The sequence below is a fragment of the Stenella coeruleoalba genome (assembly GCF_951394435.1).
Source record: "Stenella coeruleoalba genome assembly, chromosome: 7".
NCBI classification, from domain to species: Eukaryota; Metazoa; Chordata; class Mammalia; order Artiodactyla; family Delphinidae; genus Stenella; species Stenella coeruleoalba.
The window spans coordinates 121,177,800-121,203,493 of record NC_137153.1 but is presented as its reverse complement, the minus strand read 5'-3'; the positions used below and the strand labels follow the sequence as shown (position 1 = coordinate 121,203,493).

The window sequence follows — 25,694 nt, the reverse complement described above, 5'->3', positions numbered from 1 at the left end:
TTGGAGTGTTCAACTTAATTGCATTTCATGTGATTATGGAGACGTCTGGGTTTTGCATCTTGTCTCCCTTCTGTATTTTTTCTCTGTCTTCCTTCTCTTCTGGCGTGTTTTGGATTCGGCGTTTTTACTACTCCATTTCATCTCCAGTATTTTTTGGGGGGACTGCTTTAGGGTTCACAAATTTCATCTTCAGGTTTTCATAGTCTGCCTTCAAATAAAGTGATAGCATTTCACAGATAAGATCAGAAATGTCTTTTCCCCTTCTGGCCTTTGTGCCACTGTTGTCATTCATTTCATTACAGCCCCAGATAAGTTACTTTCACCCTCAGCAGCCAGTTATCTTTTAAAGTAATTAAAAATGGTTAGCAATATTTATCCACATATTTCCCATTTTTATTGCTCTTCATTCCCTTGTATAGATGAAGAGTTCTCAAACCTTTTGGTCTCAGAACCCCTTTACGCTCTTAAATACCGTGGCCCTCAAAGAATTTTTAGAAAATCTCTCAATATTTACTGTATTAGAAATTAAAAACAGGAACATTTAAAAATATTTATTAATTCACTTAAAAGTAACAGCTCATTCCATGTTAATGTAAGCGATGTGTTTTTAAGGAAAAATAACTGTATTCTCAGAAATGGAACAAGTGGTGGTGTTTTACAGTTTGTAAGTTTCTTTAATGTCTGGCTTACCAGAAGACAGCTGGATTCTTACCTGCCTTTGCATTTCATCTGCCACAATATGTTGTTTTTATTGATGTAAAGGAAGAAAGTCTGGTTTCACGTGGATACGTAGTTGACGAGGGGACAGTGCTTTCATAATCTCCTCAGATAGTTATGCACATCTCTTTTTGATTCTATACCAAAACTTGACAAGTGGTAGTTTCTTGAAGGCTATTTGAAATATGGAATTTGAAACTGTTACCAGTTAACTTTTTTTTTTTGCGGTACGCGGGCCTCTCACTGTCGTGGCCTCTCCCTTTTGCGGAGCACGGGCTCCGGACGCGCAGACGCAGCGGCCATGGCTCACGGGCCCAGCCGCTCCGCGGCACGTGGGATCCTCCCGGACCGGGGCACGAACCCGTGTCCCCTGCATTGGCAGGCGGACTCTCAACCACTGCGCCACCAGGGAAGCCCACCAATTAACTTTTTTAAAAAGTTGAGATATAATTCACATGCTGTAAAACTCACTCTTTTAAGGTGTGTGGTTCAGTGGATTTTAAGACACTCACCAGGCTGTGCAGCTGCCACCACCAGTCGCACACATCTTTATCATGCCCAGAAAGAGACGCTGGTGCCATCCGCAGTCCTTCCCCGTCAGCCCCTGGTGGCCACTCCTCTGCCTTCTGTCTCTCTGGATTTGGCCGTTCTGAACATTTCATTTAAATGAAATCTACAGTACGTGGCCTGTTGTCTCTGACTTCATTCAAGTAGCATATTTCCACGTCTCATGCGTGTTGTGGCACTTATCAGTACCACATGCCTTTTATGGTTGAGTAACGCTCAGTCGTATAGATATGCTGAGTTTTGTTTAGCCATTCCTCAGCTGGTGGGCATGTGTGTTTTCCACTTTTTGGCTATCGTGACTCCTGCCGTGAACATTCAAGTACCAGTGTTTGTGTGGCTGTGTTTTCACTTCTCTTGGGTTTATATCTAGGGGTGGAATTGGTGGGTCGTACAGGAACTCTGTGTTTAACTCTGTGAAGAGCTGGCAGACTGTCTCCACGGCTGCTGCACCGTCTATATTCCCCCAGCAGCACCAGAGGTTTCCAGTTTTCCACGTCCTTGCTAACACTCATCTTCTGGTTTTTTGATTCTAGCCATTCTGGAGGGTGTGAGATGGTATCTCATTGTGGTTTAGATTCACATTTCCCTGATAGTAATGATGGGAAACCTTTTTCCATGTGTTTATTGGCTATTTGTAGATCTTTTTTGGAGAAATGTCTGTTCACATCCTTTGCCCGTTTTAAAATTGGATTATTACTCTTTTTATTGTTGCAACGATTCTGTTATATAATCTAGATACTAGCCCAGTGAACTTTTCTTTTCTTTTCTTTTTTTTTTTTTGGCTGCGTTTGGTCTTTGTTGCTGCACGGGAGCTTTCTCTAGTTGTGATGAGCAGGGGCTACTCTTCCTTGCAGTGTGCGGGCTTCTCATTGCGGTGGCTTCTCTTGTTGCGGAGCACAGGCTCTAGGCGCGCGGGCTTCAGTAGTTGTGGCACGTGGGCTCAGTAGTTGTGGCTCACGGGCTCTAGAGCACAGGCTCTGTAGTTGTGGCACACGGGCTTAGTTGCTCTGCGGCACGGGGGATCTTCCCGGACCAGGGATCGAACCTGTGTCCCATGCATTGGCAGGCGGATTCTTAACCACTGAGCCACCAGGGAAGCCCCCAGTGCACTTTTTGTACTCTGTTGTAGTGAAACCTTTCTTACATTTTTCCTGGTCCTGCTACTCACGATTCTGTGAGGCCTTGTCGTTGGGAACATTGTTTTGCTGACTTGTATTGATCTTCCCAATGTCACATTTCACGATATAGTATCAAAGATTACATTCATTAATAGCACCACCAATCCAATCAGAAAATCCTTTCCATGTTAGGAAGGTACCTAGTTTATGGCAGAAACAAATTTTCTAAAATTTTTAACTTCTAGTATTTTATTGTGAAAAATTTTAAACATGCAGAAAAGTTGACAGAATTATACAGAGAACACCCTGTATCCACCACCTAGATTTTACAGTGAACATTTTTTACAGTACTTGCTTTATCACTTATCCATCCGTCCATCTATTCTAATTCATTTATTTTATCTGTTTACTTTCTGGCTGCGTTGGGTCTTTGTTGCTGCGCACGGGCTTTCCCGAGCTGTGGCGAGCGGGAGCTACTCTTCTTTGCAGTGCGCGGGCTTCTCATTGCGGTGGCTTCTCTTGTTATGGAGTACGGACTCTGGGCACGCGGGCTTCAGTTAGTTGTGGCTTGCAGGCTCAGTAGTTGTGGCTCGCGGGCTCTAGAGTGCAGGCTCAGTAGTTGTGATGCACGGGCTTAGTTGCTCTGCGGCATGTGGGATCTTCCCGGACCAGGGATCGAACCTGTGTCCCATGCATTGGCAGGTGGATTCTTAACCACTGTGCCACCAGGGAAGCCCTGATTCATTTATTTTAAAACTTATCAACGTTGATTTTTCTTTTGTCTTTCTCTTTTGAAAAACAAATTTTCTACATTCTTGATCTGATGTGCATGATTTCACTTACCTTTATCCTTGTTTAATGAGAAGACATTCAGTTCTGTGGCATTTCATCTGATTATAGCTTTGACCATGTCCCCGTTAACACTGATGAGTGTTTTTCTCCACGCTATTACTTTATAATTGCAATTTTGATCGTTTCCGAGCAGTTGTATTAATCGTTTACGAGTGTCTCATGACAGTTCTTAGCGCTCTTTTGGTGGTCAGGGAATGTGCGAGCACCTGTTTACTTCGGGGGTTTTCAGCCAGACCATGTTATCAGCAGCATTCGCTGATAGTGGCGGCGAACTTGGGCTGCCCGTGCACCGGGGACACTCAGCTCTGAGGCTGCCGATCCTGTCATGAGGTGGAAAGCATCACGCGGGTGCTGTGGGGCGTGAGGGCCTTCCTTGCTCTCTGTGTCGAATCACGGGTCACAGGGAACCCATGTATTTCTGCATGCGTGTCACGGGTCTAAATATTACCTGCATCTAAGAGCCTGAGTTCAAACAAGTAAGGTGGGTGCTGGAAGGATGTACACACCACTGTTGGAAATCAATTTCAGTTGCCTTTTTAATGCATTTAATTTCTTCTACTTTAGGTAAATCTTAAAATGAGAGAGATAACAGAGAAAGAAGTTAAGTTAAAACAGCAGTTATTGGAAAGTCCAGCTCATCAAAAGGTAAAGGGTAAATTTCACTTCTCTGGAACGCACCAAGTCAGCGTTGCTCCCGTTTTAAAGAACTGTGTCTGTGTGTGCTCTGTGCTTGTTCGTTGTTCTTACCAAGCAGGGAGCGAGTGCCCTGGGCCCCGGCCCCGGTGGCGAGGGCGCGGTGGCCCACTGCCCTTTCTCCCAGGCAGGGGCAGCCTAGTGTTGAACTTGGGAGGGTGGGGGAGAGGTGGGAGGTGTCGGAAGCTCCAGAGGAAGGGACGTAGGGTCACCCGGGGTGAAGTCAGCGTGGCGGGTGGGGGGGTTGCCCGCAGCCAGGGGTCCCCTTGGAGCCCTCACGGACTGTGAGCCCGGTGTGGGATTCAGGCGGGTAAATGTCACGTGTCCAGTGAAATGAGCCACTAACGTCCTGTGTGACCTGATTATTATTATATTTTTTGGCTGAGCACGTGTGTGACTGAATCCATGTTCTTCAAACGCGTGTACGACGTGGCCTGGCCTGGGCTGCGGGCCCCTGGGCTGCGGGGTGAGCGACTGTCCCCTTGCTCCCCTCTCTTACCTGGACCCCGGGGATGCTGTCCGTGAGCACCTCACCCCGGCCACGCTTCCGTGAGCCACCCCCCTTCCTCAGATGGGCGTGGACGACTCGCTGAGCCCCTCCCCGAATGGCGGTTGGCTCCTGTCCTTTTTGGTGCCCGGCCCGTGCGGAGTTTCCAGAGTAGTCTTTGCTCCCGCAGAGGCCAGTGTCGTAGAGGTGCCTGGGAGCTTCCCCTGCGGTCATCTGCTAGCGCAGAGGGACGCCCCGCCTCTCGTGTGAACGTGGTGTGCAGGTGTGTGTCTCGTCTGTCCACGCGTGCGCCTGCCGCGCTGACCTCCTCTCCTGCCTTCCTTCCCTCGCCTCCCGAGCAGTCTCCCTCCAAGTGGTACTGGAAGCTAGTGCCCGTAAGTGAGCTCCGCGCGTGCGCCCAGCTGCCGTCCAGACGGCCGTCCCGCCGCAACCACTTGCTTCCATTACAGACTGCTCGTGACTGTTTGTCTGAATGTCCTCCTTGGTGGTGTTGTTGCATTTCCCGCGGGGCAGTGATGGCCCGGTTCTGGGCAGAGTAGACGGTAACGAGGCCCTCTGGAGCCCTAAGGTGCATTTCGTAGCCAGCACCCCGAGTGTGGTTTCGCCCAGTTTCTTAGGTAGACTTGCAGACAGTTTCTTCTTCGGACACATAGTTAACGTCTTTATGTGACGAACTTCAAGGTCAGTGACAGGCTGTACTCTCCTTTCTGATAGGTGCCAGCAGGAATGGCAAATCATCCAATTTGCTAAGTTCCCCTTTGGATTTGTCCTTCCTGACGTTACGGTCCGTGGTGATTCGGTCTGCAGCTCAGGCTGTGCTCCACCTGGGGACCTGTTCTGGAAGCAGGACCAGTTCGTTACACTGTTTCCCACGGAAAAATACCTGGTGCTCCAAGTGGTGCATTTTAAAATGAAGTTTTGGAGAACAAATCTTTTTGAAGACTCCTTTATTTGCCTGATCCTTTAGTTTAATTACTTGGATCAAATTATCCTTAGAATTCCATCATAAAGGAGATACTGTGGATGTAAAACTGTCAGTGGGATCTGCGTGAGCAGTGATATGGTCTGCTTTGTAGCTGATGGATAATCTTGCTTCTCTTTGAAATATATTAATAGCAAAGAGGGGGTAAGCGTTTTTATGCATATTTACGTATCTCTTAACTTCTCGAAAACTGAAGGCCAAAGAGAGAACTGCTAAAAGCAGTTACGAGCTGTAGTGAGGACACAGTCAGAGATGCAGGTGTCCTCCCGGAAGCGGGGTTTCAGATGAGACTCGTGTAAAAACTGGAGAATGTGGCCGAGAGCAGAGCGCCTGTAGGTTTCCTCCTAGCAGTTGGCCACCGTGGCTGCCTGAGCGCATGTCTGGCTCGTCGGTAGCGGGGTGACTGTTAGGCTGCTGGGGCCCCCTCGAGGGGTGGCACCGGCTCCCCCGACCCAGGGCTTCAGCACTTTCCCTGATGCAAGCGCACACCATCCACCCTCAGCCGCGAAACCACCCGCTTCCCTGCATGCCGTGCTCGGCCCGCGCGCTGTCTGTGTGTGTGGAGACCTGGCCCGGCGTGCGCCTCGGGCTCTGCATGCGGGAGCCCCAAGGCTGGCCCCTGGGCACGGCGGCCCGAGAAACAAGTTAAAGTCCATGTCGAGGCCAGTGTTAGTGGCGTGCGTTGCACGTGCACGGGTGAGGCGTGTTCTGTGCAGATGCCGGCGCTGAGTGCCCTGCGCTGTGCGCACACTGCGTTCTTGCCGGGGCGCCTGCCTTTGGGTTGACTCTCCTGCACGGCTCGCGGAGGTCCATAGCGGGCAGCACGGGTGGCGGGTTTTCTCCCTCGAGCTGGCACTGTGTTCTCCTCCCCTGGAGAAGGCGCGGCTGCAGGAAATGCCAGGCTCACCTGTGCCACAGGACGTGGTCCCCTGGCGGCCTGTGTGTCTGTGCTCGTGAGCGAGGCCCAGCTCCAGGGGCAGTGCCCAGGGGCGCGGGGAGAGCACCGTGCACGTGGCTTCCTGTAAAGGCAGAAGCACAGAAACCTTGAAGAATGCCTGTTTTTTACAGCACTCAGGTTCCTGACGCTTCGGTGCACTGACGGAGGGGCTGGTTGACGGATGAGACGACATTCCGTCTAACCTGGTTTTGGGTATTTTCTCAAACTCTGTTAGTGCTGCTTCGTGTTCTTCACAGTGGCCAAGGTTAACGCTGCTAATCTGAGAAAAGTAACAGTAACGTGGGTCTTCCCAGCGTAGGCTGTTCGCCGTTTAACTTGTTTCTCATCCGCTGATGGTGCGCGGCCTCTGGCAGTGTAGACGTGTGTCCTGCTTCCTTGCCCTGGGTGTGCCCGGCCCTTTAGAGTGAGACGGCCGGGTGTCATTAGCGACTAACTGCTGTCACCCAGTGTGGCCACGAAGCCCAGTTCCCTGGATCGTGACATACGTTCCAGGCGGACTGTGCAAGCCAGACGTTTGGGGCTTTCCCACGTGATTGCCGTTGTTCTAAACGTCGTCCCGCAGGACTCCTGTTAACTCTAGATTTGACGGCCTGCCTGTGACGTAGGCAGCAGTGACGGCACCTCGCGCGTAGTGACCCTTTCCCTTTTCTCCACCGCAGGTGCGCTACCGCCGAGAGCACCTGTCAACGAGGCAGCCACCCTACTTCCCGTTGTTGGAGGACCTGATGCGGGACGGCAGCCACGGGGCTGCTCTCTTGGCCGTGGTCCACTACTACTGCCCGGAGCAGATGAAGCTGGACGGTGAGTGGAGCACGTGCCTCTGGAATGGACCTGAGGCTCAGGAGGCTGTTAGGATGCTCTGATGCAAACAGTCAGAACACCGGGGAGTCGCCCTGAGTCCTTAGTGCCAACCGGGGAGGTGCAGAGGCGGGCAGCTCTGACGGTGGCGTGCTTGTCGGTAGCCTCCACCAGTTTTCTCCGGGGTGAAATGGGACTTTGAAATATTTGGGTAACGTGTTAAGTATTGGTGACTGTACTTCAGTCTCAGAACAGTTGAGAGCTCGTCAGCCCTACTCTAGTTGATTTAAAACATCTAGAATGTGGTTTAGGAAAATGAGTGCAGACCCGTCTGTTGCCAAGCCGTGAGTGACTCGTGTGCTTGGTGTTGGTATCACCGTGTCGTGCGTCTCTGAGGTGCTCACGCCTGGCCGCGGGGAGAGGTGCGGGTGATGCCGTGAGCAGCATGGCGCCGGACACCTGTCCGGGGCCGTGCGGACAGGAGCTCTGATGTAGGTTTTGCTGAGTCCTCTTCTTTCTGGGGGAGGGAGGTGTGAGGCCCACAGATGCCCTGACCGCCGGCCGCACGTAGAGTGTCTGTCAGAGTCACTGCCGGTGCTGAGCTGACGTCGGTCCTGCTTCTGATCCAAGTGCAGAAGTGCTGGGTTTTGTAGTTTCTAAAGCACACAGCTGACCTTGAAAGAAAGGGGGGCTCAGGTTCCAGGAGGGGGTCTCCATCTGTGATTGAAAACCCCCAGATTGGCACGTGCTGGCCCCAGGTCCGTTAGGCCTCTGTCCCCGTGCGGCCTGGGCCGTGTGCCGCTGAGACCTGTAACCGGGGCCCTGGAAAGGACTGGGGAGGCTCCCCCGCGGCCAGGGAAGACCAGGAGGCTCATCTCGCGGCGGAGGCGGAGGTCGTTCCTGAGGAAGTGAGCTGCCAGGCGAGTTCGTTCGGGTCCAGGACTCGTTTGGCGGGAGTCAGAGCAGAGTGTTGCCGTGTGGGAGCACAGCCACCGCCAGGGTCCGCCAGACCCGCAGAGGAGGGGCCCTGCCACCACCAAGCCGGCAGGCGCCGCGGACCGACCTGGGTGAGGAAGAGCCCTGAATGCGAGCGCAGAGTGTTTAAAATGCCGACGTGTGGGGCGCTCGAGCGCGCGGGGCTCCCTCCCCTCGGCCCTCCGCCCACTGCGTGTGTGGGTAGGCAGTCCTGCCTCGGGCTTCGTCCAGCCTGTCTCTAACCTGTCCTCCGGGGCCTCGAGACAAAAACAGCTACGAGGGACAGAGAGCCTGTGCTACCGAGGAAGGGAAAACCCACCGAAGCTCATTGCACCTAATAGCGGAACGTCAAAACGGGGCTTTAAAAACGACAGAACCACAGGGTGGAGTGACTGGAGCCAGGCTCACGACTTGCCTTGCGGGACCAGGCTGAGGAAGCAGGGGAGGGCAGGGTGAGGCCAGAGGGGCCTTGAACACACGGACGCAGGCTGGGCCCAGTGCACCAGCTCGTAGGGGTCGTGCTCTTTTAAAACGAGGAAGCCTGGAGGCCTTTACAAAAGTGGGCTTGATTCAGGCCACGGAAGAAACCTCGACGGATTGCAGAGAATTGATAGTTCCTCACAACACAGTAAAACGAGAAGTCAGTAACAAAAACGTGCAGCGTATTTCTCCAAACCTTTAAAATTGTTAGTGCTTAGAAACCAAAGAAGATACTTCAGAATAGTTCATGGATCAAAGTAGAAATTACAGTGGAATTTTCTAGTGGGAGCTCTGTAAGGGCAGGCGTTTTTATCTGTTTGTTCACTGATACATCCCAACCGTCTAAAATAGCGTCTGGGACAAATGTGATCAGGTTTGTTGAATTAAATGGATGAACGACGTACGTGCCAGAACCCACAGGACGCAGCTCAGAGTGACGGGTGAAGGGAACCGTCGCCTCAGTGCAGTCTGGACAGTAAGGAATTTAAGAATTAATGAACCAGGTTGATCTCAGCGCATTCGAAAAGAACATAGAAATAAACCCAAAACAGCTGAAGGAAGAAAAATTAAGAGTAGTCTTTCCCCTCTGGTCAGAAATCACCCCAACACATGGAGGAGACAGGCTGAACTGCAGGTTCCGTCCTGAAGAGGACGGCCCGCCTGGGCTCTGGACAAGCCACCTGGTGAAGGAGCGGAGCAGAGGGGTGCAGAGGAGGCCAAGCCAGGCGTCCCGGGAGGGCTCCAGAGCAGACGTGCAGGCCGTCTTTGCCGGGGTTATTCCGGCACGAGGAGCAGAGCATGGGAGGAAGGGCATAGGCTCTCTTTCCTTCTTAACATGGGTTGAAAATCCTGTGTAAAGTCCTAGAAAACAAGAATTGGACGGCTGAGCGTGTTCTCCTGTTCATCTCAGGAGGCACAGACCAAGGTCTGTTAGAAGCCACTGCCCGTTTGTGACGGATGCCCTTGGCCTGCCGCTGACGTGCTCTGACCCCACAGAGGTTCTCGACCCCGGACTGTTGCAGTCAGGGGGACGGGAGGGGGTGCCGTAGCCCCAGCCCTGGCAGGGTGACTCTGTGCACCTGCCCCGCGCACGGTGCCAGCTCCTGGTGAGTGTTGGGACCCACAGAAGACCTGTCTGTAGTGCTGGGGAATAAACGCAACAAAAAGATGTGGGACCGTGGGAAAAATCGTGAACTCTGCCGTCAGGTGGGATTTAAACTATATTCTTAGATGCCAAGAAGCAGTATAAACATTGTGATGTCCCCTGATTGTTCATGCAGTTGTTGCGAGTCCTTTTTACAGAAACTGACAAGGGAATGTAAAATTCATGTGGAAGACTGGAGGCCAAAGGGACAAAATGGTTGTTTTGGAGACTTTATTTTTATTTTCGGCTGCGTTGGATCTTCGTTGCTGCGCGTGGGCTTTCTCTAGTCGCGGCGAGCGGGCGCTACTCTTCGTTGCGGTGCACGGGCTTCTCATTGCGGTGGCTTCTCTTGTTGCGGAGCACGGGCTCTAGGCGTGCGGGCTTCAGTAGTTGTGGCGCACGGGCTTAGTGGCTCCGCAGCCTGTGGGATCTTCCCAGACCAGTGCTCCAACCCGTGTCCCTTGCATTGACAGGTGGATTCTTAACCACTGCGCCGCCAGGGAAGTCCTGCAGACTTTATTTCGATGTGAGTTTACTTTTACAGAGAAGGTGCAGGAATTGGTGCATACTTGTCCCCAGACTTTCCAGCCGTTACATCTTGTCACATTTGTGCTCTTTCTCCCTGAGCTAGTTGGGAATAACTGGAGAACAAACACATTCTTTTTTTTTTTTTTTTTAAACTTCAACAACCTTTTATTACCAAATTCACCCAGGGTTAACCCTTTAACCCACCTAACAGCAAAACAGCATCTCCAACAGGATCTAAGATGGAGGTGCACACCTAATAAAGATTGTCTGTTAAAAACAAAACAAAACAAAACACACACTTGAATAAGTATTTTTTAAAAAAGCAAAATTCGGGCTTCCCTGGTGGCGCAGTGGTTGAGAGTCTGCCTGCCGATGCAGGGGACACGGGTTCGTGCCCCAGTCCGGGAGGATCCCACGTGCCGCGGAGTGGCTAGGCCCGTGAGCCATGGCCGCTGAGCCTGCGCGTCCGGAGCCTGTGCTCCGCAACGGGAGAGGCCACAACAGTGAGAGGCCCGCGTACCGCCAAAAAAAAGAGCAAAATTCACCAGTATTGTAAAAAAAAAAATTCCCCAAGTGATTTCAATCCAAAAAAACCAAACTCCAGCGTTGGCATCTGTGCCGGCTCAGAAACCTCAACGCAGGATGCACCTAACAGAAAAGCATTTCCTCTTAGAAACAATCCACCTGTCTCCTTCCTGTTCAACGTGCACAGCTTATCCCTAGAAATACCCAATAACTGCGCAAACAGGACCCAGTCACGTTCCCCGGCCTCTGCCTGTCGGTGGAGGTTCCCACCAAGGACTGTTCCTTAGCGATTTTCACCTCGACTACAGTCAGGAAATTGACCCCTAATTTCTGAGAACTTGCAGAATGTCCTCAGGCTTCCTGGGGGCTGCGTGAAAGATCGCGGGTCAGTGTACCTGACCGAGATGGGAATGCAGGCTGGGCGAAGGGGGCCTTTTCCAAATGAAGACACCCGACACCTTCAAACCTGCAGTTTAACCTACCAGGTGAAAACTAGTAGCAGCTGGCCCTGCCCAAAGAGTGCTGGTCTCCCTGCTTTACCCATAAAAGTAGTAACGAAGAAGAGGAGAGTCCAGCGTGTTTGACCTCATCTCCCTGCCAGGAACGTGGAGCCATGGGCGGCGTCCTCCAGGCCGAGGTCTCAGGGGAGCTTTGCCACTTCTGGCCGCTCCTGGCAGCCTGACTCATGGCTGCTCCGTGGACACTGTGTTCCCTTGTGCAGGGTGCTTAAGAACTACCAGGGAGGGGACTGCCCTGGTGGCGCAGTGGTTAAGACTCCACGCTGCCAGTGCAGGGGGCCCGGGTTCGATCCCTGGTCAGGGAACTAGATCCCACACGCATAGCTCAACTAAGGGTTCGTATGCCACAACTAAAGAGCTGGCGAGCCGCAACTAAGGAACACACATGCCACAACTAAGGAGCTCACCTGCTGCAACTAAGACCCAGCACAACCAAATAAATAAATAAATAGATAGAATAAGTATTAAAAAAAAAGAATTCCCAGGGAAATTATGTTTTCAATTTGATTTTGTCACTGACGGATACTTGGATAGCAACTTCTAGAAAACTGCTCAGTGGACCTCTCCCGGGGTCACGGTCACAGATCCTTCCAGTTGACGGGCCCTTCGCTGGCCTTGGGCAGCAGCGCGTTGATTTTAGAGAAATGTCTGCACCCAAGGAGCCCTCTGTGCACCGACAGCGGGGAGGGATGCGCGGTCTGTGGTACTGCCTTTCTCCTGAACGTAGGAGCCCCAGAGCCAGAGACAAGGCCTCTCGCAGTTGGATTGAGCCAGGATGCAACGGTGCCGGTGAGGTGCTCCCAGCCTGTGTGAGAACTGGCCTGATGTGCTGGGCGGTGAGGGCAGCAGTGAGCTGGAGAGCACCTCGCTGGCCCATCTAGGTAAACCTCCGTGACCAGGATGAACAAAAGCGTCGTGTCTGCAGACAGCTCTTTATAAGTGTTTCCCAGACTGCGCGGGTCTGGGCCAGGTCTGGGCCAGGTCTCTGAACACTGAAGCAGAACCCGTGGGCTTGATGGGGTCCACGCCGTGGATCTTGTCCCAGGGTGGCGGCCTTCACATGTCTCAGGTCGCAGGTTTGGGTCCGTGTGAAGACTTGGTGTGGGGCTTGCTGTGGTCTTCTTTCTTTCTTTGTTTTTTATATTTATTTATTATCATTTATTTATTTATTTTTATTTGGTTGTGCCGGCTCTTAGTTGCGGCAGGCGGGCTCCTTAGTTGTGGCCTGTGAATTCTTAGTTGCGGCATGCGTGTGGGATCTAGTTCCCTGACCAGGGATTGAACCTGGGCCCCTGCATGGGGAGCATGGAGTCCTAACCACTGTGCCGCCAGGGACGCCCCTGGTGTTGTTTTCTTCTGTCCAATCCAGGCTCTGGCCCAGCATCACCACCCTGTTGAGGGTCCCATCTCTGCTTCCCTGTACCTGGAGCTGAGTCCCAGCCTTTCTCAGCCCTTCTTGCCCTTGACGTTTTCCAGGCATGCAGGTCGCTTAGTTGGCTGCCTGTCCCCTGTTTGGCTTTGCCCGGCGTTCCCTCCTGGTGGCCTTCAGGGCCTGGGTTTCCAGCAGGAATGATGCCGCAGGGATGGTCCCTGGGTTCAGGTGGCGTGCGCTGGCTTCCTCCTCTGAGATCACCGCTCTTTGCTTTATGACCGACTAGTGATCGGGGGGTGGCTTTGGTCTCTCGTCGCGCTTTCACCCCAGCATTGGCATCTGTCGGGAGTTTCTAGCTCTGCTGCTTGTTCTCTGATGGGTCAGCACTCCTGTGCAGAGGGCTGCTCTCCTCTCCTCTGTCGTTATTTATCCGCGCGGTGATTTGTATCAAGATGGCCTCGTGGATTCTTACTTTACTCAACGGGTTATGATCCATGACATTCATTGTTCTCTTGCTTTGTCCCAGATTTCAGACAAGTTGTGATTTTGAAGAAGAGGAACATGGGGTACTTGCTCTGCAAAGACCAAGTTTTGTTTAACTTTACATCCGCTAAGTGCAGGGGAGCCATGCAGAGAGGTCCGAACAGTGACTCTCTGTGGGACCCCAGTGCCTGGTGTGGCCCACGGCTGGGCAAGGGGGACTGGCCAGCACAGAATGTGGGGCAAAGTGCCATCTGTGGGGGGAGATGCAGTGAGACTCCACCCCACATGAGCCAAACACTCTTCCTTGGATGAAAGACACAAACCGGAAAAGCAGAATTTTAAAACTTTGAAAAGAAAATAGAGGAAAATATTTTTATGACATTGGTGTTGGGATGGATTACTTAACTTACAAAATAGCCAAGTAATAGAAAAGATTCCTGTGTTTAACCATATTAAGATTCACTGTGGTGATAGAGGAACATCACAGACAAAACTCAGTGGTAAAAGCCGTACCCATGAAAAAGTGTTTGCAGCAAATGTAAACGGACAGAGGATCGTCACACAGTCAGTTGTTTTGTAACCATAATACAAAAAGAACTCCCACAAATCAGCGGGAAAAGGATGAACAGCCCAGAGGCAAAACAAGAACAGGTTTCTCCCAGAGGAGGAGGTCAGGGCGAGCCCGCAGCAGCAGGGGGTGCACCACTGCAGGAAGGCAGAGCGGGCCCAGCGGGGTGGCCCGGCTGAGAGGCCCGGGGGTACGGCGGGGTGGGACGTGGCCAGGCGATGGTCAGGTGTGGGCAGCACAGCTTGCAGCCCCTTCTGGGAGGGTCGCCAGCGCAGACGGCATGCAAGTTTGGCTTTTCTGGCATTTTACGTACTAGTGAAAATTGTGGAATCCTAAATCGCTGTTAAAGTGAGTGACTGAAATCTGCCCACAGCAGCGGAGAACTATTTGGAAACGTAGTTCCGAGTTTGGGGAAGATAACAGGCTGCAACGTGGTAGGCGGTTTGTTGTCATGAATGTAAATTGAAGACAGCCAGGTCGGCAGCGCACTGTTGATATGATTTATGGGCAGAGACCATACGTGGTAAAGACACACACACGAGCCAGGTCCCGGGGCTTGAGGAGAGGGGTTGCCTTGGGGGGAGGCGGGCTTCACCTCCTGTGATGCTCTGTCACTGAAAGAAAGTAAGACCTGGATCGGAGAAGGTGTGGCGTTAACGTCCGTCCCATCTGGGGTGAGAGGACACGGGAGCCTGTTCTTTACATTTGTCATGTCTCATAATCTGAATTTTAAAAAAGAAGCATTTCTTAGCAATATAAACGTGCACAGTTACTCAGCTTAGAGAAGCTTTTCCTCTTGAGAATTCGCAGTGCTGGGGCGCCGCCGCACGGGACAGGGTTCATGCGCAGACCCCGGGTGCTGTGAACCCCGTGTGCGCGTGAGATTTCTGAATCGCTGAAAATGGTTTCTTCTTAGGAGTAAAGTTATTTTAAAATAAGTGGTGTTTCTCAGTCCTGTTTATTTATTTACAGGCAGAGCTGAGTCATCAGGATAGCTGCCTCCAGTTCAGTCTGGAGTGGTATCTAGGTGTTCCAGTGGTTCCTGGCTGAGGGCGGGCCCACCTCCCCCCACGGAGCCCGCTCAGCGCCCAGCGTGGGTGTCTGCGCTGGAATTCTCTGGGTGAGGGGCTGGCATCCTGCAGAGCAGCGTAAAATGGGCAGCTGTCCTGCTACAGGTGCAGACAGCAGCAGAGGAGGACTTGTGCTCTGCACAGCTCCTGAGTTTTGTGATTAGCAGTGTTCCCGTGCTTCCCTGTGGATAAGCCTGACACTTCCTGTTTTATGCTCCCCTCCCCCAACCACGGAGATAACCTCCCTCGAAAGGAGCTTGGTTAAATGTTAAGTGGCCTTATGCCGCCAGGTCCTTTATAAACTGAAAGGTGATTGTTACCATTGCTATTGGAAGCCCAGTCTTAAAAGTTCGGGTAATTATTGTGTACTTTTTAGATGCTAACAATTAAACTCAGGTCCTGGAGATTTCTCCTGTCTTTTTCTTGAGTGTTTTCTTTCTATGTTTAACATTATTTATGATACTTGTTGTGGTGTTTAAATCTGTTAATGTTATTACCTTTTTAAATATCACCTCTACCTTTATTTAAATTGTTTTTCAGTTGAAAATTGTATGCATGTGTACACACGCACTCATGAAGCAGAATGTCTTTCTAATAAATTGCAGTTTTCTTTTTATCTGTTAGATATATGCTTGAAAGAGGTGACGTCGATGGCGGACAGCCTGTATAATATTCGGCTTCTGAGAGAATTCTCAAATGAGTATCTGAACAAGTGCTTTTATCTCACTCTAGAAGACATGCTGTACGCTCCCTTAGTGTTGAAGGTAATAATGACTTATTAAAAACATATTTTTAAAGCCCTGTGTGAATAAGCTCCTCACCGTGTCCTTGATTTCTCGTTTTCCTTTTAGCCAAACGTTATGGTTTTCATTGCCGAGCTCTTCTGGTGGTTTGAGAATGTCAAACCAGACTTTGTTCAGCCCAGGGATGTTCAGGAACTGAAAGATGGTGAGTGACAAACTTTCCGTAAGTGACGGCTGTTTCCTCTAAGGGAGTCGAGGCGCAGCACTCAGCAGGTGCGCTTAACTGGTTCCTGGTTTTTGTACGACAGTGGTGTTTAAGTGGTTTCTTTTGGGAGGACAGAGCGTGTCACCGTCTGGGCCGCTGTCTGGTGCGCCGTGGTGGTCACGCACAGAGCCCCTCCAGACTGTGAGCTGGGGGTCCGTCCTGGCCCTGTGGCGTCAGGGTCCAAGGGCGAGCAGGAGGCGTTGGAGAGAAGGTTCCGGGTGGTTCTGACGGACCTCGGGCAGGAAGTGCTCTAGTCCGTGATGCCAATCCTCACCCTCCACAGCTTTGACTTTTTTGCCCCTAAAACAAGGCAGAAAAAGATCTGTTTTACCACAGAGTAAAACGATCTGCCAGCCTTGAGAATCTCCAAAACTTTAAGAAGATGATACGCGAGAATGTTTTCATGTCCTTGGGATTTCTTACAAAGAATATAAAAATCTTAGCCACAGAGGCAAAGACTGATAATTGGCCACATTAAAATGTAGACCTTTTTTTCATTAAAAGATGATGAAAAGAGTAAAAAAAAAAAAAAGGAAATCAAGTAGCTACCAGGGGTAGAAGATCCTTGTCGTATACCTACAGCAGATACACAGTGTCCAGAACATATCAAAAGAAGAAAAAGACAAACCAATAAAAAGAGCAAAAGACTCGAACAGGTGCTTCGTGAAAGCAGGACTCCGGGTGCCTAATAACGTCATGAAAGGATGCTCAGCCTTATCGGGGATTAAAACAGAAGCGACACACAGATACACCCCCGCCACGTCGGCAGAGCAGACGCCCAGACGGCCAGGGCTCGGGGCAGTGGCCAAGGCGTGCTCCCCTGCCCCTGAGAACCTCGGCGGCTCCCCTCACGTAAGACCCCTGGGCAGTGAGCGGTCTGGCTCTGGAGTCTGGTTCCTGTTGCCGGGACTGTCCCTGGCACTGTCTTGGGCCAGCCTTCTGGGGAGCAGCCTCAGAGACGGGGTCCCTGTTCAGACGGGAGCTTCGGGCCGGACCTGATCTCCTCACCTGACCCCACGGGGGCCTGAGCTGAAGTGACCACTGAGGTGCTCAGTCACAGGCTGGGCTCAGAAGACCAGGTCTTTCTGCAGCTGAGGCAGCTGCCGCCTTGAGGGTTTGGCCAGCAAGGCGTCCTGGTGGCTGCACCCCCGGGGCCCCGGCGACGAGGCCGCTTGTTAGTCGTCCAGACGCAGCCTCCAGTCCCGGTGCTCGCTCTTCTACTCTGTGTTGGTCTTTTGACCTTAGTACTCATTTTGGTATAATATCTGTCATATTCATTACAGAATACTTACTTGTTGACCTTGAAACCATTTTAGTTTTTTGGAGAAGTTTTGGTTTCAGGTAAAAAAAAGTTGGGTCTTTGGTGCTTATAAAAACGGGTTTATTTTAGAGTCTTCTTGCTAGTGTTGTAAGTGTCAGTAACTATTTCTATAAAATTGTTTCTGCAGCTAAATCAGTATCGCACCCGCGAAGCACTCGGCCTCCTGTTCCCATCTCCAACGCCACCAAGCGCAGCTTCCTGGGCAGCCCCGCGGCGGCGAGCCCAGCCGACCCGCAGCCCCCCACGCAGCTGCACCACCTGCACCTCGAAGAGCCTGAGCTCTTGTAAGTCTGTCTGCTCTCGGGACAGAGCCGCCACCCGGCCTCCCTCTTCCTGCTGGTTTGCAGTTCCCGTGGGGATTACCTTTTCTCAGGGGTGATGGCAGGCCTGTGCGGAGTAGGTAGTGAGAGGGCCTCCTGTGGCCCCTGCTCCCCCGGAGGCGAGCAGGGTAGCCTTAATGCGAACTTGAACTTACTGTGAAAACTTGAAACCTGTTGTATTACAGGCCGTAACCAGAGGTCAGTACGTCCCCTAGCTGCAGTTTGGATGTTTATCCCAAATTTGAAGTTCTTGGCACATTTTTGGTTCATTTTTATAATAATTAATTTTCCCAAGGAATCTGTGAACTTCTTACAGGTTCGTGTGAATTCATGATGGTCTCCATAGCTTCTTACGCCTTTGTTTTTGAACTCGAAGATTGGTGAGGTAGTGATTTTTCTCTCCCATCCTTTCTCTGTTTAGGGGGAAAGGGGCCTCTGCCTTTAGCCCATCGCATCCATTGTTGCCACTGAGACAGAAACAGCAAAAGACAGTGCAGGGAGAGGACCCCGCTGGTAAGGAGCGCCGTCTCCCCTTTGCCGGCTGTTTCCCATCCCTCTCGCTGGAGTTCCTTAATATCATGGCTCTCAAAATAAATAGACTCACCATGGCGTAGTCATGTGAGTTGAGAAAACTGTGGCAGAGCTTGTTTTGATCTTTATTGACGTACCTTAGAATTCATAGTCGTTACAGCGAAAATGTTACTGAGACATAAGGAATCACACGGAGCACACAGAAAATTACTGTTGTCTTTTGCGGCAAGAGCTTATACCTTGACATCTGCTCATTATCTCAATGGGCGTTGACGTCATTTAATTGATATCGACGTGTAATTAACTCTGATTATTTTCATGACCGTGATCACGGTTGAATTACACACTGCCTGTTATCGAAACTACGAAAAATGTTTGTATTGTGGTTGCTTGCTTTCCTTAGCAGTTTTGGTGTACTGAGTTATGGTGCATTTCCTTGAGAAATGGTTATTATAGTGACAGAATTTCAAATGATATAAAATCAGTTACTTAATGCTGAACATAAACTGTTTCCTCCAACTGCAGACCAGCGACACCGATCTAATTCCTTAACCCGAGTCGACGGTCAGCCCCGAGGGGCATCAGTAGCGTGGACAGAAAAAAAAAACAGGTGACCCACCCGCGTTTCAAATACCTTTCTACTTGACATGTTCGTTAGTCTGACAGAGCAGTGCCCCAGACGTGGTGCAAGGGCCCCTGGGGCCCACGGAGTCCCTTGGAGGTCAGAATTATATCCGTAACAACGCTGGGATGTCACTACTTTTCCCATTCTCAGGGCCTCGCCAGGTGTGGGACCACAGCAGGTTGAATCAGATCAGACGCGAGCATGCAGCCAGATGTCAGATCTGCAGGAATGTGAACGATCCCACTGTTCACACTCTGCACTGGTCTGTTTTAGAAAATATGGCCACTGCTCATGTGATAGATTTCTCACGGGAATTTTTAATCATTTTAAAAGGATCTCAGCTTGAATTTCTGAAGTGACAAATATTGATGAATAAATAAAACCTCTTTGGGGTCCCCAGCATCTTTAAGGGGAGCTGGGCCAGAGCGTCTGAGAGTTGCTGGACTGAAAGGCTCTCTGGTTTTCTTTTGCCCGGGAGAGGGTTTGTTTAAGTCTCCCGTGTGTAAGATTTGGATTCTCTCTTCTTAACTCGCGTTCTCGTCACTCACGAGCTTGCGTAGCCTCTCGTGGGGACGTGGCGTGTGCAATGGCTTCTTTCCCCACGTTGCAGGCCTGCGTCTCAGCCAGCGCCCTTTGCTCTCCATCACGCTGCGAGCTGCGACGTGGACCCAGGCTCTGGCGACAGCGTCAGCCTGGCCCGCTCCATCAGCAAGGACAGCTTGGCATCCAGTGTCATTCATCTGACCCCGCAGAACCAGCCCCAGCCCGCAGCCCTCAGGACCGATGGAAGAAGCCTCCTGAACAATGTCAGTATTGAGGACGAGGGTGAGGAGCTCCTGGCCATCGTTAGGACGGATGCGGCTCACCAGGGTGCCGAGCCCGGCCTGATGGCAGGTGCCAGGTCTCCCCAGAGGCTGGCGGATGCCTTAGAAAGTCAGCCCGACAGTTTCTTCCTGGAGCCACTGATGCCGGCCGTGCTCAGGCCAGCCAAGGAGAAGCAGGCGGTCACCAAGGAGGATGAGTGCGGAGAGGGGCGACCGAGGGGCTTCACGTCCAGGAGGTCCGGCGAGGGCCACCAGCCTCCTGGGCGGAAGAAGGCGCCTGGCAGTCACGTCAGTCGAGACTTGAATAGGACTTTCACCCCCATCTCCTGTTCAGAGCTTCCCATGGGCTTCGGCCCCGCGCCCACTGAGGCGGGGCCGCAGGCAGCGGGGGACGCCCGTGGCGGGCCTCCGGCCGGCGGCGTTTCCAGCCTGCCGTCTTGGGGACTGCCAGCCGACGGCTTCTTCCTTCACCTGGGCAGAGCCGACGAGGACGTGGAGGGCAGGCTGTCCGCGAGCTGTGCGCAGAGCCCCTGCGCCCTTGGCCCGGAGGCCTGGGCCATCCTGAGGCAGGACTCCGACTCAGACATCACAGACCTGGAGGGGGCCGAGCAGGCCTTCGCCGGCGAGGACTGCCCCGTGCTGGGGGCCGGGTACGCTGGGGAGGAGGAATCGGCGAAGCTGCAGGAGGACCTGAAAGTGAAGGAGCACGAGGGCAAGGACGACGCCAGCGGCCGCTCCAGCCCGTGTCTGAGCCAGCTCAGCAGCGGCTCCGTGGCCGGCGGGAGCGTGAAGATGACCAGCTTTGCCGAGAAGAAGCTTCACAGGCTCAACAGCTGCGAGACCAAGTCGAGCACGAGCAGCTCCCAGAAGACCACGCCCGACGCCTCGGAGAGCTGCCCGGCCCCGCTGACCACGTGGAAGCAGAGGGGCGAGCAGAGCCCGAGCTGGCAGGGCGGGGACCAGGCCAACCTGCTGGCCTCCGAGCTGGTGCAGCTGCACATGCAGTTGGAGGAGAAGCGCCGGGCCATCGAGGCGCAGAAGAAGAAGGTGGAGGCGCTGTCGGCGCGGCAGCGCCTGAAGCTGGGCAAGGCAGCCTTTCTGCACGTGGTCAGGAGGGGCCGGGCCGACGCCGCCCCTCGGCCACTGAAAGCGGGGGCCTCGGCGGGAGGGCACTCTCAGCACAACGGGGACGACCTCGATGGCGTGTCCCGGGTAGGAGACCTGCTTGGCAAGGAGGAGGGCAGGGGAGACCTCCTGGGGCCCCCCGACCTGGACGGAGAGGACCTGGCTCTGGTCCAGCAGCATCCGCGCAAGGACCCCGCCGCCCTCCCCGAGCTGGAGCGGAGCAAGGCGCTGTCAGCGGTGCTCCTGGAGGCCGTCGAGGGCGTGGACGTGGGCGTGGACCTGGGCGAGTGCGACCTGTCCATTGAGAAGCTGAACGAGACCATCAGCACGCTGCAGCAGGCCATCCTCAGGGTCTCCCAGCAGCAGGAGCAGCTGCTGCTCGCGTCCCCCACGCTGCCCGCGCCGGGCCCCAGGAACAGCTCCCAGGAACCCAAGGTCAAGGGGGCCATACACTTTGGCGAGCCGCTCTCGCCGACGGCACTGGCCGGCCACCGCAAGGCCCCTCGGCTCGGTCCGGGTCGGAATTCCCGTTCGGGAAGACCGGCCGAGCTGAAGGTGCCGAAGGAGCGAGCGCAGGGTTCCTCCCGAAGCAAGGCCCTCACACCTGGCGTCGAGGCCGCCCCTCGCTTACGGTCCTTCTCCCCCCGGACGCCCTCTGACCCGGGCTGGGACGGGGTCGCCGACCCCGGGAGTGACCCCCACGAGGAGTGCTGCTTCGCCGGTTACAGGCTCCACGATGAGAACAACCAGCGGACATTTGTCTCGGCCTCCCCCAGGGATGCCAGCGTCACCTCAGAACAGATGGGCTTCAGGGAGGCTCTGGAAGACGGCGTGAGGGGGGCGGGGCTCGCCGCCCTCAGCGGGCCAGGAAAGGGGGGCGCGGCCCTGGACGGGCCCCCGAGGAGCAAGGCTAGCCTCATCGAGGTGGACCTCTCCGACCTGAAGGCCCCCGACGATGACGGGGGGACGGAAGGCCGCCACAGCTCCGCGGACCTCGCCAGCGAGGGCGACCAGAAGCCGGGGGTCGGCTTCTTCTTCAAGGTAAAGTGCTGGTGGCATCTGTGTCACGTGGCGGGCGGGCGGGCACGTCACCCTGGCCTAGTCGTGAGGGCGTCACAGAGAACCTAACCTCTTCTGTGGAGGCTGAGGAGAGACGCATGCGGCTTCATGGCCGCGTGGGCTCCGCAAGGACCCAACTCGCCCTAAGCCGCTGGGAGCGCCTGCTTGCGGGAGCCTGGCCGTGCGCCAGCAGACCTTGACCTTGGGCCCTGAAATGGGAGTTCTGACTTGTTCTCGTGTGTCACGAAATGTTTTTCTTTTGATGGTTTTCCAACCGTTTAAGAGTGAAAAAGCATTCTTAGTTCGCAGTCTGCAGAACAGGTCATGGGCTGCACTTGGCCTTTGGGCCAAGGTTTGCTTCGCCCCGTTAGAGTCCCGGCGGGCGTAGAAACTTTCGGAAACGTTTTTGTTTCTCTCAGTGCCTTTCTTGTAGCGTTTCCTTCAGGAGACAGCAGTGAGTTGTGAGGTCCCCTTCTGTCTTGATAGCGTCTCCTTTTGTCCTGGCGCTTAGGAGGTGGCTGACACACCACGGAGCTGTGAGGGCCGTCTTCTCAGGAGACACGCACGGCCTTTGCCTGACGTTTGTGCTCTTAAATTGGGAACAGACAGATGACCCGTCTGGGTTTTGGCTCCTGTTGTGGAGTTACAAGTGCAGTTTTTAAGGCGAACGGAGTTCAGTGCCAGCAGACTAAATGCTTCTCCAAGGGCGCGGTTTGCCTCCCGTTTGTATTTTAGCGTGTCTGTAGAGAGACGCTCGCTCACCCATCAGTTACGAGGAGTAGGAAGCGTTTCATGTTCCTGGGGTGCGTGGAGGGCCGGGGGCGGCAGTGCTGGGGACCCTCGGGGGTCGTGCCCGGCCCCGCTGTAGGTGGCGTCTGCCCTGCAGGACGAACAGAAGGCGGATGACGAGCTCGCCAGGAAGCGGGCGGCCTTCCTTCTGAAGCAGCAGCGCAAAGCCGAGGAGGCCCGCATGCGGAGGCAGCAGCTGGAGGTGGAGGTCGAGCTCAGGAGAGACGAGGCACGGTAGGTGGCCCGGGTGCCCGGCGGGCGCCGCACGCGGTCGGCGTGGCCGTGTCTGTTGTCCCCTCCCGCGGCGCGGCGCTGGCGTGACCAGGGCGTCCTGGCCGCTCCTTCCCGCAGGCGTAAAGCGGAGGAAGATCGGATCCGCAAGGAGGAGGAGAAGGCGCGGCGGGAGCTCATCAAGCAGGAGTACCTGCGGCGGAAGCAGCAGCAGATTCTGGAGGAGCAGGGCCTGGGGAAACCCAAGTCCAGGCCCAGGAAGCCGCGGCCCAAGTCCGTGCACCGGGAGGAGCCCGGCAGCGATTCGGGACCCAAGAGCACCCCCCCACGTGAGCGCGCGGCGCGGGGCCCTCCCCCTCACGGCCCTGAGCCACTGTAGTTCTCCCGAAGCCGCGAGGCTGGGCTGCAGGGGGCTCTCCCGTTTCACAGAAGGGAAGGTTGGGACTGAGCGCTGGGTCCTCAGGTGGTGGGAGCCGTGCGCGCGGGGAGGGTCCCAGCCTGGGGCCCCGCGTCCCGCTGGCATCGGGCCCCCAGCTCTTGCTCCTGCTGCACAGGTCAGTGGCTGGCGGGCCAAACACGCGTGTCATGAAAGCTTGTCTTGTCTTGTCTCTGGCAGCGGATGACCTGAGCCGGGCCCAGTCGGGCTCCAGCCTGTCCTTGGCCTCCGCAGCGACCACAGAGCCCGAGAGCGTGCATTCGGGGGGCACGCCTTCCCAGCGGTAAGGGGCCGGGGGCCGTGCGGCGGGCCGCCATGTGGGCAGTGGCTCTGTGCTGTGATGTTGGTGCAGCTTCAGGCGCCCAGAGCCGTGACAGTAATGTCACGGGACCCAGCTGCCCTTCACCGAGGTTCACCGATGAGCGAAACGTTTCGACGTTTTTGTCCTCTGTCCCCTGGTCCTCCCGGCCCTGCGCGCGTTTTCGTTTTTGTCGTTTACGAGTAAGTTGGTGGCATCCTCTCTATCCTTAAACGCTTTGGAGCGCACGTTCTCTGAACAAGGACGTGGGCTTGTGTCACCACAGTCATCAAACCAGCACTGCCATTAGGTCCCCAGTCCACGCCCGCCGTGGCCGATTGGCAGAGTGTCCTTGAGAGCCCAGGCCCGTGCGGGACCACGGTCGCCCTGAGTCACTGTGTCCCTTCTGTCCAGAACAGGCCTTCGCCCTCCTTTGTCCTCCCGGGCCTTGACGCTTCTGCTGAGTACGGGCCGGTTATTTTGTTGCCCGTCCCCCAGTGGGTTTCCCAGGATTAGGTCCAGGCTGTGCACGTTTGGCGGGAACACCCCAGAGAGGAGGACGTGTCTTTCTCAGCGCAGCCTGTTGTGTGTGTCACTTTGACTTGGGTTAAGGTGCTGTTTTCCCACGGGTGCTGGAGAATTTCCCTTTGTGATTAAGGAGTAATTTGGGCGGAGGCCTGGGGACCCTGTCGCTGGCACTGAACGTCTGCCCACGGGCCTCAGCGGCCACCTGCACGGGTGGGCTTGGCCTCCTGGTAGGCAGGGTCCCCTCCTGTCCTTCATCCTCTCCACACGTCTGGTGGCTTCTTGTCGCCGGGGCTTTGTGGAGGACACCTCCCGGGGATTCTGGATTCTGGTTGGAATTCTGTCCAGGCGGTCGGGTACCGGGGTTGGATTCGGACGGCGCCCGCACCCGCCTCTCGTGCATGAGCGTCTATGTCCCGCTCAGCGGAGACGGCCCTGCAGGGACGCGGCTCAGGCCTGCCAGGGATTGGAGAGTCGTTTGAGACCTGCCGGGGTTTGGGACTCGGCCCTCTCTGCCCGTCCTTCCTTCCCGGGGTCCCGTCCCTTGTCTGGCAGCGGTGCAGATGGCCCAAACCGGGTCCTCTGGTTCCCACGCCAGCAGGGCTGAGCGTGAGGGCGAACCTTCCCTGATGAGGTCATTCTGGTGCCCGAGGTGGGCGGGGTCTTGGTGTCTTGCCCCGAGTCTGTCATCGTGTTCTCCAGAGAGCGCACCGGCTGCGCTCCCCACTGTTGCCGCCAGCCTCCTGCCGCGGCCGATGGCCCTTCGTGTGCCGATGGTGCAGCCTGGCCCGTTTCGGGGCAGGATCCCTCCAGCCGGTGCCAGTTGCGGGCGAGAGGAGGCGTGCCCGCCGCCCTCCCAGCCCCGCCCCCGTCCTCTTCCCCGGCAGAGTCGAGTCCCTGGAAGCCTTGCCCATCCTGAGCCGCAACCCCAGCCGGAGCACGGACAGAGACTGGGAGACGGCGTCCGCCGCGTCCTCCCTTGCGTCGGTGGCCGAGTACACAGGTGACGGCCTCGCTCTCTGTGGGGCGCGGGCGCACGGGCGGGGCCTGGTGGGGGGCGGGGCCCGGGCGCAGTGGGTGACGCGCCCTTATGTCTGCACAGCCCACGGCTCACTGTGGCGTCCTGGGCACTTTGGAACCATAGGCTTTTAAAAATTACTCTTTCTTGGTTTCTTTTTGTTTTTAATCAAAGAAACCAAAATTGGAAAGGGAATAAATTATTACTTACTGTAGTCTTTTCCTTAGTTTATTTAAAATCTGTAACTTAGAATTCTGTCACAGATTCGAAGTGGCTCTTCCCATTTTCAAAAAATTACGAACATCCCTAATTCAGCCTGCCCGCTGCTTGGTTCTACAGAATTGCCGCCTTTCTTGCGTGTGTGTGTGTGTGTGTGCTGTGAATATTAATTTTGCAAATCTTGGCCTGCTTTTCGTAGGTCCCAAGCTGTTTAAGGAGCCTAGCAGCAAATCCAACAAGCCGATTATTCACAACGCCATATCCCATTGCTGTCTGGCCGGAAAGGTGAACGAACCGCACAAGAATTCGATATTAGAGGCAAGTATCGAATTTCACCCCCCGTTTTTTATGTAGGATAAGGGTGTTTATAAATGAGGGCTCTTTCTAGAGGAGAGCATCCCGATTGTTGACACGTGAGGCTGCTGTCCTGCACGTGTGTGACTCGTGTGTGAGGACACGCAGGACACTCGTGTCCCAGGCCCTCGCGGTTGGGACGGCCCCGCGGAAGA

The 25,694-nt window shown here is 54.4% G+C and overlaps 1 protein-coding gene across 2 annotated transcripts in view; it reads left to right on the top strand.

Annotated features, from left to right (window-relative positions):
• The window catches only part of CAMSAP1 (calmodulin regulated spectrin associated protein 1), a 55,281-nt gene that overhangs the window by 24,518 nt on the left and 5,069 nt on the right, over positions 1–25,694 (top strand). The window contains exons 5-17 of one of the 2 annotated variants that reach the window (XM_079927739.1): positions 3,819–3,899; positions 7,055–7,196; positions 15,481–15,620; positions 15,708–15,804; positions 17,313–17,469; positions 17,927–18,018; positions 18,562–18,646; positions 19,272–21,651; positions 22,556–22,692; positions 22,810–23,018; positions 23,306–23,408; positions 24,836–24,951; positions 25,385–25,503. In XM_079927739.1, the coding sequence (XP_079783865.1) occupies positions 3,819–3,899; positions 7,055–7,196; positions 15,481–15,620; positions 15,708–15,804; positions 17,313–17,469; positions 17,927–18,018; positions 18,562–18,646; positions 19,272–21,651; positions 22,556–22,692; positions 22,810–23,018; positions 23,306–23,408; positions 24,836–24,951; positions 25,385–25,503 (3,858 nt within the window). Of the gene's footprint in view, positions 1–3,818; positions 3,900–7,054; positions 7,197–15,480; positions 15,621–15,707; positions 15,805–17,312; positions 17,470–17,926; positions 18,019–18,561; positions 18,647–19,271; positions 21,652–22,537; positions 22,693–22,809; positions 23,019–23,305; positions 23,409–24,835; positions 24,952–25,384; positions 25,504–25,694 lie in introns of both variants that reach the window. The other variant, XM_079927738.1, reaches the window with a different exon arrangement.